At 55.0% G+C, this 13,781-nt stretch overlaps 1 protein-coding gene across 4 annotated transcripts in view; it reads left to right on the top strand.

Moving 5' to 3' along the window:
* MLXIP (MLX interacting protein) overlaps positions 1-8,729 on the top strand; it is a 59,931-nt gene extending 51,202 nt beyond the window's left edge. For all 4 annotated transcript variants that reach the window (XM_035016944.1, XM_035016943.1, XM_035016942.1 and 1 more), the window contains exons 12-17: positions 565-689; positions 1,224-1,325; positions 1,433-1,560; positions 1,783-1,906; positions 3,304-3,433; positions 4,026-8,729. In XM_035016944.1, the coding sequence (XP_034872835.1) occupies positions 565-689; positions 1,224-1,325; positions 1,433-1,560; positions 1,783-1,906; positions 3,304-3,433; positions 4,026-4,147 (731 nt within the window). In that variant the 3' untranslated portion in view covers positions 4,148-8,729. The remainder of the gene's footprint in view (positions 1-564; positions 690-1,223; positions 1,326-1,432; positions 1,561-1,782; positions 1,907-3,303; positions 3,434-4,025) is intronic.
* Positions 8,730-13,781: the final 5,052 nt, after the last annotated feature.

Below are 13,781 nucleotides of genomic sequence, written 5' to 3'. Positions count from 1 at the left end.
GCAGCGCCACAGAAAGCGTGCACTGAGGCTCTCCAGGCAGGCAGGTGGGGCAGCCCCAGGGGTTCCGGGGGCCTCCTGAGAGATGCCAGTGACCAGGGCATGGCTGGCGTGGGAGCGGGCGAGATTGAAAATACAGGAAAATGTATATGTAGAGTTGAAAGAACAAAAATAAACAGATACGTGTACTTGACACACAGGGTAAGAACTAGAGCCTCACAGAGGCTGCGGAAACCGCAGGTGGCCCCCAGGTGGCTTGTTAGTAAGCTGGGTTAGCAGTCAGGCCTCCTGTCAAAACTCTCCGTGTCCCCAAGACCTGTGGCTGGCCAAGCTCAGGCCGTGTTCCTACCCCACGTCCAGCCAGCCTTCATCAGGCCGTGTCCACACCTAACAGAGCCCTCCTTGGGATGTTGGCAAGGATTTCTCCAGTGTTTGCTCTGGGGTCGCTGTGGGAGGTTCCGGATGGGTCTCCAGGGTTTGGGACTTGTGGGGCTTCTCTTCCTGGGTGAGCACTGTTTCAGCTGCTGCAGCCAGCCATGTCCTAAGAGGAGTCTCTGTTCTTCTCAGGTCGAGATTGCCCAAACTCAGGGCAGGCCTCTCCATGTGCTTCAGAGCAGAGCCCCAGCCCCCAGTCTCCCCAGAACAACTGCTCAGGGAAATCTGCAGACCCCAAAAATGTGGCTGCTTTAAAGGTATCACAGGTCTCTCTTGGGTCTTGATTTCCTTGGAGGGATGGGGGGAGGGCAAGGAGGAGAATATCAAGGGACCGATGGGGCAGCTGTGTCCCTTACTAAGGACACACAGGAAAGGAGCAGCACAGACCCGCCTGGTGCTCCAGCAGGCTAGGGTAGCATCAGAAACCTGGACGTTTGCTACTTAATCTGGAGATAAGGCCGGCTCCTCCCATCCCCCCACCTACTAGCCGGCCCTGAGCCCCAGAACCAGCCTGAACCCTGTAGCACGAGGGAGGTGGCGGCTGGAAGAACTGGGTCAGCGGAGGAGCGGGCCGAGGGTGGCTGGGAAAGGCTGATCAGCAGTGGTCACAGCCCCTGCCGAGGGCCTCCATTCAGCAGGCAGGGTTTTCTAGCACCCCTGTCCTGCCCCCTCACGGCTCCTGTTGCCCCTCCTTCCACTTACTCTCTAGCCCCTGAGCCGCAGGTTGGGAGGGAGGGACGGTGGCCCTCTGGTCCACCCTGTGTCACAGCGACCGCTCGATTCCCCAACAGAACCGGCAGATGAAGCATATTTCAGCTGAGCAGAAAAGGCGCTTCAACATCAAGATGGGCTTTGACACCCTCAACAGTTTGATCTCTAATAATTCCAAGCTGGTGAGTGGTGTCGGGTGGGTGGGGAGCCCCTGCGTTGGCCTCGGCGCCAGCTAGCCAGGCAGGGTTGCCGTGGCTGCCGTGGTTTGACCCTGCCGCCCCTCTCCCAGACCAGCCACGCCATCACGCTGCAGAAGACCGTGGAGTACATCACCAAGCTGCAGCAGGAGCGGGGCCAGATGCAGGAGGAAGCCCGGCGGCTGCGGGAGGAGATCGAGGAGCTCAACGCCACCATCATGTGAGCCTGGGGGGTGGGGCCTGGGGCTGGTGCCTCATCCTCCCAAGTGCATGTCCCAGAGGCAGGAGGGTCCTTTGGGCTTTTGTCATCCTCCTCCTCCTGAGGCCTCTCCTCTTGGGCCTGCGGTGACCAGCGGCGGCTGGCCCTGCCCACTTGGCGCCCCAGGGTCCAGCTTCATCGCCGGCCGCTCTGAGCTTCCTCTGATTCTTCCTGTCGTTGCAGCTCCTGCCAGCAACTGCTTCCTGCCACGGGAGTGCCCGTCACCCGGCACCAATTCGATCACATGAGGGACATGTTTGATGAGTATGTGAAGAGCCGGACCCTACAGAATTGGAAGTTCTGGATTGTATCTTTGGGTTTTCTTTGCTTCTCCCACCCCCAACAAATGGTTGCTGTTGAGTTCATCCAGCAGGCAGTGCTGGTTTCTGCCTCGGTCCAGGGGCCTGGCCTGGCCCGTGGTGGGAAGGGGGGCTGTTGTTGGTGACCATCCAGGCTTGGGACTTCCTGGGGAGGCAGAACGATCAGCTTTGCGCTCTCCGTGCTTGGGAAATAAAGATGCTTTATCGCAAGGTGCCAGAGCCACCTGCCGAGGCAATGCTGTAGGAAGGAGGTAGGATCTAATCCGACACATCCTGGCGGCCATCTCCGGGGAGGGGTGAGTACTGCCCCGTGAGATAGATGGGGAACCGGGGCTCATACATCACTAAGTGGCAGAGTCGGGATTTGAAACCAGGTCCCTGCAGGTTGTTGTCTGCGTTTGGGCCACGTGGTCTTTGATGCTGTTATGAGGCACGTACATCTGCGTGCTGGGCTCCGCCTCTGGGGCCAAGGCCCACCTGCGCTCAGCCTTCCAGCTGTCAGCAGGGCCCCTCTGGGGGACAGCCCCTGCCTTGTCAGTCCCCTTTCGGCCACCTCTCTGCCTCAGACAATCTACACACATGGTAGGTTGGCCATGTGTCTTCACCTTCTTGCTGACAGACGAGAGACAGCCGTTGAGGAGCAGAGGATTTTATCTGTTGGCACTCTCATGGCTGGTTTTGAAGAGACAGATGACAGACCAGACGCCAGCTCTGTTGCCTCTGCTTTGCCCGGCTTACTCAGCCTGGCTCTGGCCCTTATCATTGATGGAGGTGGCAGCTGGGCTGAGCCAGGACCTCTTTGGTAAAATGGCACATTCTTCATCATCAGCCTCAGCTCGGGGGGCCATGGGTACAACCGTGGCTCAGATCAGGGAGAAAATGGACCTCATGCTTTTGCATATTTGCTTGCCTAGGATGGTTTGGGAGACCCACACAGAATGTGACTAAGAGCCGGCGCGTGTGTTTATCACAAAAGACAGACCTCCTCCATCTCTAGACAGCTTCTGCTTTGCGGTCTGCTGTGTGCCTCTGCTCTTCTTGCAGACCACAGACCGCTTCTTCTTGTATCCACAGACCGCTGGCTTTCATGTCAGGGTGCTCGGACCTGTTCCACACCGAGGAAACGTCTGTGTCCTTGCCTCCGGCCTGCTCAGTGCTCATTAACCTGTTTCTCAGTTAGAGTCAGATGGAAAGATTTCAGGGGAATGTGAGGGTGCATCTTATCTAGATCACACTCCCTCATCAACCGTACATGGTTACTTGTCGTCCCAGGGGGAGTTGGTCACGGGCAAGCCTGTAGCTGGACTTTATTCTCCTCACCCCCGGTTACGTGTCCGCCGGCCTCCTCCTTGCTTATCTTTTCTTTAACCCACGTGCCGTGCAGTTCAGTATCATTATCAAGCCGCTGTTTGAGTCCTTCAAGGGGATGGTGTCCACCAGCAGCCTGGAAGAGCTGCACCGGACGGCGCTGTCCTGGCTGGACCAGCATTGCTCCCTGCCCGTCCTCAGGCCAAGTGAGTCGGGGGCTACGCAGGGGCCGCGGCATCACGGGGGCTCGCCACACCCTTGAGGATAGTCCCGGGGACAGGAGGGCCTTTGCAGACGGTGCCACGGCAGATCCAGGCGCCCCCACGAGCAGCTGCGTCAGCAGGGGGCCCCGGCCAGAGATGCCGGCTGCCGGACAGGGGCATGGCCCCTAGCGCCTGTCCTTTGCTTCCTGTCATCCCCGCATGTCCGTGTGCTCAGGTCCACCTTGCGTTTATTGAGCACCTACTGTTCACCAGGCCCTGTGCTTTCAGATGTTTTCTGATTTAATTCTTAGAACTAACAGGGCTGTGCCCTTATACTGAGGTTATAGAGGTGGACAGACAGGAGGAGCTGGGGGTTCCCTGCTTGTCTGCAGGAGAGGAGACAGGATTTGCAGTTGTCCTAGGGGCAGAGAGGCTTTGCTGGCGTCTGTCCCTCGGTGGCGCTCAGGGCCTCTGCTCCTTCGGGGACATGAGAATTAGCGCACGGTTTGTGCGCACGAGCGCATGTGCCGCCCGCGGTGCCACCCGAAGCGCCGCGTGGCCCATGTCCCTGGGCTAACCCGCCCCTTCCTTCCAGCGGCGCTGCACAGCCTCCGGCAGCTGAGCACCACCACGTCCGTCCTGACAGACCCGTCCCAGCTGCCGGAGCAAGCAGCACAGGCCGTCACCGCCATCGGCAGGAGACCGGGGGACTCGTAGCAGCGCCTGGCGGGCGCGTGGCCGCGCAAGATGCCACGGAGGCTCTTCCCTGCCCGCGGAGAGGGGCTGTGGCCCATGCCTCTCCTGACGCAGAGCTCAGGGCCCCCTCCAGCTCCGCCGGCCCACTGGGCCACTCAACACTGCGCTCAGGGCTGAAGCAGGTTCGGGGCCTGCCGACAGCAGTAGCCCGTCTTTGGGAACCCCTTGCTGTGAACTCTTACTCACTGACCTCAGTCGTGACCTCCCCTGCCCTCAGGCAACCCAGACAAAGTCCCGTCCTGCTGGTGGTCTGCCGGGCCCCTGGTGCCTGAGCAGGGAGTAGAGGGGACAAAGGGGCACGGCCTGCGCCTGGGAGCTGGGAGGCATAAGGGTTCCTCTTCAGTTCTGTCCTCAGACTTCTGGATGCTCGCTCCTGTCACCCCTGGGCACTCGGATGGCGCCGCTCTGACTCGCCCGTGGGGCAGGTGGAAGGCACCTCCCTTCCTCCCTCACACTCTGACCTCGTAAGTAGGTTTGGACAGCTGCTCCCACCGCACAGGCCGCCAGGGAACCCCGGAACCCGCGTGCGGAAGCGGTGGGTGTGTATGCTCGCGGCGCGAGAAGGTTCGCACAAGCAAAGCGAAGCTGCTGCTCTGGCTCGGAGACCCCTCGGGTGGCGCCGCGGGCGGCCTCGCTCCGTCGTCGGTGGCTTGAGAACCATGGCGGGGACTCAGGCGGGGCCTCACTGGGCGCCACCTCACTGCATGGCCCTTGTTCTGCACCTTCCTCCAAGCCGCAGCCTAGGGTGCATGCTCGCAGCCCTGAGAGCGCAGCATTTGAGAGGCCAGACTCCACGGTGCTGCCATGGGTCTGTCGCCTTGTCTGGATGGTTCAGCCAGGAGCCCCAAACCATAACAGTTCTCGGACCAAAGATGTCACCACACCCAAAGTCTGTCCTGTGTTGTGTTTGGAGGAAGAGATTGAATGTTGACGGGCAGCCCTCTGAGGCAGCAAGCCTCAGTCTCTGGGCATCTCCCAGATCATACAGTGAAGAGTTACACTCATATTTGATCCAGGCGGAGGGATATCTGGGGGCAGCGGCCTGCTTCTGAAGGTGGAATTGCATTCGGGGTGTCCGGGCCCATCCTCTTGTATGTGCAAGAGGAGCTGCAGATGGAAGGGCGGGTGCTCTCTCTAACGCTCAGGAAGCCCAGCCAAGGGTACCTCCTCGTTGAAAGAATGTGCTTTTAACGTCCTGCTGTGAAGTTCAGAGGCTCAGTGGACTTTCCAGTCAATCTCTGTCCTCCCTGCCAGAGATGGAGCCTGGGCAGTGCTAGGCAAGGCCGGGAATGCTGGGTAGGCTCTGAGTGGGGGCTGCTGAGGGCAACCTCCTGCAGCTTGGACCCATTTGGAGGCTCCCGCGGGTTCCTAGAGGCCTGCTGAAGGTGCTCAGGGGGCAGCCAGCCCTGCCTCGGCCTCCGTTGATGGAGGATGGCAGGGGTGACGTCTCCCTGCCGCCGGCCGTGCCACCGTCTCCGCTGCAGGTCACCGACCATCACCTACTCCCTTGTCTGTGCTTCAGCCCCGCACAAGAGCAGCTTGGCAGCGTCCCTCAGCCTCTCCAGAAAACGTGTTTACAAGCCTCCCAGATCACTCCCCTGAGGGGCGAGCACAAGACAAGGCTGGGCTGATCCTTAATGTCCACTGGGAAGTGGTAAGAGAGCTCATTCTTCACCCCAGGATAAACACGAATTTGCCCTTCAGAAGGCGAAGACCACCATGGTAAGAACTCACTAGGGTCAAAAGGAAAAACACGAGACATCCCCAGCTACGAGGGCTTGTGGAGGGTCATGAGCTCCGTCCCTTCCCCAGTTCCTGTGCCTTTGTAAACCGCGTGAATGGCCGTAATGCTTGGCCCACCAAGACCTCTCCTAAATGAGCAGCCTTCTCCCCACCCGGTGCTGGGAGTCTTTTTCTTTTTTTTTTTTTTTTTAACTCTGGGGGATATAAAATTGGCCTCTTGCTTCTTCGGCCTACCTCTCCTCTTCCTTTTGCTGAATTAATGTTCATGATTCTGTTTTGTTAAATATTTAAGGCTGTTGGGTCACATGAGACTTTGAAGGGTTGTGTGTGTGTGTGTGTGTGTGTGTGTGTGTGTCTGTCCTAGCAGACTGTTAACTAGATGCATGTTTTTGTTTTGAGACATTTACTTAAATCCATTTCTCTTGGTGCTCACAATTACCACGGCTGTTGGGCCACAAAGCTGTATCTCTTACCACAGACATGACTGTTTCTTGTCCCAGAATAATTTCTTATTTTGGAATCTTGCCCGATGAATCTGGCCAGACAGAGGGGCCCAGTGGGGGCGCAGGGGCAGCGAGACCACCCTGCCAGAGGGCTGCAGGGTATGCTGCCCACAGGGCTGTGCTTTGTTTACACTCATTTTCACCCCTGCTCCTGCCTCTGCTCCCATAAAAGAAGCTTTAAAATGCTGACACTTTGGAGAATAAAAAAAATCAATCTGAAAAGGAAAAAAAAAAAAAGCCTGACACATAAATCTTTGAAAAGCATTTCTGTGAAATCTTTCTGTGCCATCAGCCCTCTTCACACTGTGCCTGCTCTTTCACGATGAGTGGGAAACGCAGGGACAGGGCAGGTGCCACCAAGGGGCTTTCTAAAAGTTGGCGGGCCTGCCCCTCCCATCTCAGGCGGGTTACACCTGCAGTCACCCCCAGGGGGGCTCCAGCCCGAGCACCCCCGCTGCTGTCCAGCCAGAGTTTCTCACACGAGAGCAGCCGTCCCAGCATCAGAAGTTAGAGTTAATGAGGTGCTAGCGGACGTCACTAGCCCTTGTCAGGAGGAAGGACTGGGGGGCAGGGAACCCCCAGCGCCACCCTGTTCCTGGAGCCTCTGCAGGAGGAGGGGTGGTCAGTTGTCGCCCATGTGTCCTTGGGCACCCAGCTTCATCCGCTTCCTGCCCTTGTGACCTGACGGGCCGGGAGGTTTTCCTGCTCTGGCCGATAGAAATATAAACTTAGACTGAGCAAGCATGGCCCCCCAGGGTGGTATCAACCCCCTTTGTCTCGACCCAGGTGAAGGGGTGTGGTGGCAAGGGACCTGAGAACGAGAGGAACGAGGAGCAGGTGCATTGTTGGCAGGATTACAAGCTGGCACGGTCTAGCTGAAGCACACGGCGTGGCGCCAGGCTGTCCTCAGTGCTCCCTGCCCCATGCCCAGGACCCCCCACGCCGTGGATAAGCTGGTCCGCTCGCTCCTCTCTCTCTGGTGGAAAGTTGCCTTTCCCTAGAGATGGCCTGCTTCCTGTTACGCACTTCGCCAGTGACGAAACCCACCCACCGCTCGTGGGAACTTGGCTTTGCCAAGTGTTCCCTCGGTCATGGGCTCACTGGAGGAGAGAGCTGGGATGCCCTGGTGTGAGCAACATGGCAGCCGCGGCCTGAGTCTTCACCTCGGTGCCCTGATACGGTGTATGTTGAGGATTTTCACCATGTCTGCACATGCACAAGGGGAGGAGGGGGTTGGAGGGTGGAAGAGCTTGGAAGCTCAACACCTGTTTGTAACTTTCAGTAGTCTCCTTGGCCTTGACCCTCTGGGATCGGAGGGACGGCGAGAGCAGGGAGAAGCCTTAGGACCTACTGTGTACCTCCAGCAACTGCCCCGTTTTGTTTTCCTTCTGAGGACTTGGCTTTCCTGGCTCATCACGCAGGGGGCTGTCTCCTTGTTGGGATTTGCGAAAATCAGCCTTTGAGAAAGAAAAGGGAACTTTTCATGTTAAAAGTTGGCTTTGATGCTGTGTGTGTGTGTTTGTGTGTGTGTGTGTGTGTGCACGCGCACGCATGTGCACGTGCTTGCACAAGCCCGCCTGTGTTTGTTTACTTAATGGAATTTTATTTTTGTGAAATTCCTTCCCAAATATGTAGCAGAATTCACCTCCATCTCCCAGTCAAACTTTTGGTTTCACAGTCAACCCTGGGCGTCACTAATTTGAAGAATTCTCTTCTGGGTTTCTAAACAGAGGTGTGCTCCTCCCCAGGCTTGAGATCGTGGAGGGCTTGGGAGAAACGGATACATTTCCGTAGAGTTTGTCCTGCAGTTGAAGGGTATGAAGGGCTCAGCCCAGGGACACACAATTCCTAGGCTGTGTTTCTCACAAGGGAGCTTGAACACAGCCTCTCCCCGACAACGCCCTGCCGTTTCTCTACCCGAATCTTCTCAGACGGCCCGCGAAAGGGAACCTCGTTCATCTACTTATTTTGTAACATCACGGCTGAGCTACCACGGCGTTCTTTTCCTTTGCCAGCTTCCAGTTCATTGTATAAATGGTTCGTTTTTTCTGTTGTGAGCTTTGGTGATTGCGTCAGGGCTCCGTTAGGAGGCAGTTTCCCCTCGTGGTCCGAACAGCAAAACCCGAGAAGAGCCTTGTTACTCGGAGGCTCCCTCAGGCCTGCACCACCCAGAACACCACCCTTCATGCTCCGCTGTCGAGAAGCACGTTTCCACCAGCTGTATTCAACACTACAATGCAGTTTTAAAACTATATTTGCATCCGAGACAATAAAAAGCTGTATTTTTTTGAAAAGCCTGTGATGTGTGGTCTTAAATGCTATCCTGTTGGACTGTGGAAATGATGATACTGGGAGATCGGAACAAAGTGATGCTCAGACTGGCTTACTCATTCCAACCTTGGGCGGTAGGTTCAGCCTGGGGTGAAGGCTTGGGGGAGAGAGGCCCCAGGTGAGTAGGGGGTCTTGAAGAGAGGCTGATGGAAGGACCCATGTCAAAAGCCCCAAATCACCGATTCTCACTGTGAATTCACCAGGGCCTGGTGCTCCAGGCCTTTCCCAGGTGGACAGAGTTCCGTGGTGCTTGTACAAACTGCCATGTCCTCATCTGGAACCCGGGCAGATCGCACCTGCCCTGCACACTTCAACAGGGTGGTTGTGAGGTTCACATAAAATCCTGTCAGTGGGCTCGGTAACCCATGAGACACTGTACTTAGAAAGTGTAGGTTCTCGTCAGTATGGCTAACACTGACCCCAGTGCTGAAAGTGTTCTAAGTCGAGGTGATGGCCCCAGGAGGCCATGGTCTCCCTGCCAACCGGGGACCCAAAACCGTAGGAAAAGGCAGGCAAGTTGACCAGCCAAGATGCCCTTTGTTGATCTGAGAAGATTTTGATGATTTCTGTTCAATTTAGAAGCTTCTCTCTTTTCCATACATTATTCCTGCACCCACCACCCCCCATCTCCCCCACCTCAGCTCCTGGTGCTTGAGAGGGGACACAGTGAGCTGAGTCATGCTACCTCCTGCAGGCAGCCTGGCCCCTGCTGGCTTGTTTCACCAAACAACTGCCCAGATCCAGATCTCGGACTGAAATGCCGTGGGTTGGTAGACAGGCTCTTGTCTGATCAAACCCGATGCCTCCCCCAAACAAAGTCTCCATGACACAAAGCAAGATTTTGGGTCCTAAAAACAGGAGGCCCTAGAAAGAAGCAAGTGATTCACGGACTCCTCTGGGCTGAAGAAGCTTGATTTCCACTGAGCAACAGATGTCTGCTTTGCTCTTCTGAAGTTTTCAAACCCAGCTCCATGTTATGTATGGAATCTTAAAAGATGCTCGGGACATAATTCAGAGAAGAGGGTTGAGTTTGGATAGACTGGGAGGGGGGAGATAGAGCAGAGGGAGCAAGACCAGGGCGCTGGAGACTGTCCCTCCACATCAGGCTTCGGGCTCCTCAGGGACATGGACGCCCCTGGATAGTTCTCAATCTGGCAGTGTGGCTATTCCCATTTCCTAGAGAAAGAAATCAAAGTACTTTCCAAAGTGTCAAGGCCATGTGGATCAGAAAAGGCTAAAGTGTCGTTTTTTGTTTTTGTTTTGTTTTACGTTGTAAATGGCGTCTCCACCCAACGTAATGGGAGGATTATCCTTGACCAGTCCTCCTCCCCTCCGCCACCTCTCCCAACACCAACTCTGGTCAAGTTCGTCTTCCAGATCTCTTCCAAATACGTGATTCACTTCTCTCCATCACCAGTGCTGTCTTCAAATCTAAGTCGCCATTATTTCTCAACGAGTTCACATAACAGTGTCCCCCTCACTCTGTCTTGTGGTGTCTGTCACAGTCACTGGGAGCTTGGAAAAGCCCAGGTCCAGCCATGTCACTCTTGTGCTCAGTCCGTCCAGGGCCTTCCAGATGAGGGCCAAGTCCTAGGATCTATTTCTCCCCCGTCAACCTCCCGCCGCCCTCTGTTGCCCATCTGGCCCCTGCTTGCCTTCCCAACCTCATTTTTGCTCTTTCCTGTTCTCTGAACGAACCGTGTTTTATGTGCCATGTCACTCTTAGGGCTTTTCCAAGTCCTCTTTCCTCTGCCCAAGCCTCTCGCCATCTCCTGGCTCGCTCCCATTCTTTCTTCCAGTCCCAATCTTTGGACCTCAGTTCTTCAGAAACCAGCCCTCATGTCCCCCCACCCCACCCCCAATGCAGAGATGCACACACACGCATGGAGTCAGGCCTCAGAGCACCCTGTGTTTGCTCAGGACGACTGTCGTGTTTGTCATTGTCATCTGTCTTCCCCGCCAGGTACCGAGGCCCGTCAGGACAAGGATCTGGTGCTGATGGTCACTGCCATGCCCAGCATGGAACGGGCGCATGGCAGGTGCACAGGTAACCTGCTGAAAGAGCCCTCAGCCCATACCATCCCAGCAGCCCAGCTGCCCCTTCCTCACGTCTGCGTCAGAGAAGTGGGGTGTAGGGACCTGTGAGAAGAATTCAGGAGAGGGGAAGGGGCAACTAGCAGGTGGAGAGGTCAAGCTGGCATAGATGTTGACCAGTGTTAAAAGGTTGACCCCTGGGATTCCATGTTTAATATAAAACATCAACTCTAGTAACTTAGGTTGTAGATATAAGAACAATCTCTTACTGGCATTTAAAAGCCTTTCATCTTAGATGTGAATATGGTTATTCTCTAGGACACAGTTTACCTTCTTTTTTATATGTCAAGATCTGAATTTAGCCTTGTGTAGGATGGTGTGATTGCACTTGTCCTAAATTTCAGTAAGTGTGCCTTTTACCTTTTTATTTCAGAAAATCTCCAGTATACACAGAAGTAGAGGGGATAGTACAAGGAGCCCCCACTTACTCATCATCCACGTTAACAACTACCAACTCGGGGCCAGTTTTATTTCGTATGTACCTCACCCCCGCCCCCATTGTTCTGAAGCAAGTCCCAGACACCATATGGGTTTCATTTGTTAATAGTAAATGTGCTTCTTAGTACCGTTTACAGAAGTGCGTATGTGCCTTTGGTGTTGGTCATTTAAAGCCTCCTGAAGGCTTTGTCAAAAGCTACAAAGTCATAGTTAGTAAGAAATCTGAGGACTGGGGAGTTCTTATTGATCAGATTTTCTGTTTCACAGAATCATTAGCTAGAAAACCCTTATTGTTTAAAGAGGGAAGAGCTTTCTAAGATAAGAGTCGACTTTCCTGCCTTTAATGGGTATGGTGCAGCAAACAATCTAATCTCCTGATCTAGTCTGACTGATTTTCTTTCCTGGGGGACGAGACCAAGCAGCGCTGGCTGGGTTCCATTACAGACTTGTGGGGGGAGTGGGGCCTGCATGAGCAGGAGGTAGCAGTCCTTCCCACCTGCCCCCTCACCTGTCTGGCATCCCGAGTCCCCAGCCCACCCATCAGTGCCACCGAATGACCTCCACCGGGATATGCGTAAGCTGCTCGCGTTCCGTGCCTCTTCTCCCACACCTGCCTGGGGGTTGCCCAACTACACCTTCTTTCCTCCGGTCTTTGATCAAGAAGCATGTGCTACAAGCCAAATTCGAACTCTGCTCAGGGAACACCGCAGTGCCACAAAATCTGTCTTGATACTGAATGATGGGGGTCAGCACGGGGTGCCATGAGGTCACGAAGGCGTGCCAGGAACCGGTCCTGGGAGGCGCTGGGAACGTCCCCGTGGTAGGTGGTGCCTGAGCCAGGAGCCCGAGGGATAAGCAGAGTTCGCTGGGCAAAGGGGCAGAACCCTCAGGGAAGAAGAGCAGGCTCCACAGGAGGCCGACACCTCCCCCTCTCCCCGCTGGGGCTTTTTCTCCTTATCTCTTCTGCCTCGCCATTTTCTCCTTTTCCAATTGACTCACTTCTCTCTAAGCACCAGTTTCTCTTCCTCAAGTCTCTCTGCTTTTTTTTTTTTTTTTAAGATTTTATTTATTTATTTATTTGACAGAGAAAGACACAGTGAGAGAGGGAACACAAACGGGGAGTGGGAGAGGGAGAAACAGACTCCCTGCCGAGCAGGAAGCCTGATGTGGGACTCGATCCCGGGACTCCAGGATCATGACCTGAGCCGAAGGCAGTCGCTTAACCAACTGAGCCACCCAGGCGCCCTCAAGTCTCTCTGCTTCTAACCACCATTTCTTTAACTTTCAATTGCCCCTGCCCGGAGCCTGTTCATCCCCGAATGTTCTGCATCTCGCTACCTGGCGTTGCCAGCCTCCCAATTGCTCAAGCGGATTCTTTAGACGTCCCCCCGGGTTCTTCCGTCCCTTCACATCCCACCTTTAATCTGTCGGTGAAGCCTGTCAGCGATCCCTCCAGAATAATCACAGGTCCATACCCCACCCCCACTGCCACCGCCTGGAGGGCACACCATATTCTCCAAGTTCCACTTCTTGCCATCAATTCTTCACAGAGCTGGAGTGACCTTATTAAAGACACGTATGACACGTTGTGTCCTTCCCCTGCTCAAACTTCCAGTGGCTTCCTGTTGCATTTAGAATAAAGTCCAAACTCCTCACCATCTGGGTCCTGACTGCCTTGGGCGAGTGACAACCTTTCTGGGCCCGAAAGTCCTCATCTAGAAAACGTGGATAAAAATCACACCCACCCTGGGACGCCTGGGTGGCTCAGTCACTTAAGCGTCTGCCTTCAGCTCAGGTCATGATCCCAGGGTCCTGGGATCGAGTCCCACAGCAGGCTCCCTGCTCAACGGGGAGCTTGCCTCCCCCCCCCCTGCTTGTGCTCTCTCTCTCAAATAAATAAAATCTTAAAAAAAAAAAAATCACACCCACCCCACTGGGTTGCTGAAGGATTAAGCAAGCCAGGTTTACAATAAGCACCCGTAACATGAGCTGCTTTTGCTAATCTTCATCTCTCTTCCCCGCATTCTTCCCCCATTCCCAACATTGCACCCTCTTCCATTCTCTTGGATTTTATTCATGCTAGCACAGAGGCCATCCTCCTTTTTAATACCCTGGGGTCATTCTGATTCTCTCTGCTGCACAGCATCCTGCCTGCTCCCTTTCATTCACCAAATCTTGTGTTGTGAAATCTTTGTGCGAAATGTCCCGACTGGGGTCCCATTCGGGGCCGTGGAACAGCTGATATGGATCAGAGTTGAGCAATATCCCAACAGAATCTTCCTAGCTCACGCAGGTCTACAAAGTTCAGGAAATAACATTCAGCTTCCTAACACTCATCCCTTTTTCAAATACCTGCCCTCCTCCCAGCACTTCAGAACTTCCTGTTCTAGAATAAAGTCCCCAGTCCTTAGTGTGTCCTTCAGTAGGGCCCCGACTCCATCTCCCATCCCTGCTCGTATCACAGCACAGCTTCCAGGCTCGATGCA

This window comes from Mirounga leonina, unplaced genomic scaffold (assembly GCF_011800145.1).
Source record: "Mirounga leonina isolate KUSES-001 unplaced genomic scaffold, KU_Mleo_1.0 Mir_171, whole genome shotgun sequence".
NCBI lineage: Eukaryota > Metazoa > Chordata > Mammalia > Carnivora > Phocidae > Mirounga > Mirounga leonina.
Note: the sequence above shows the minus strand (reverse complement) of the source record. Positions and strands in the feature narration are given on the sequence as shown.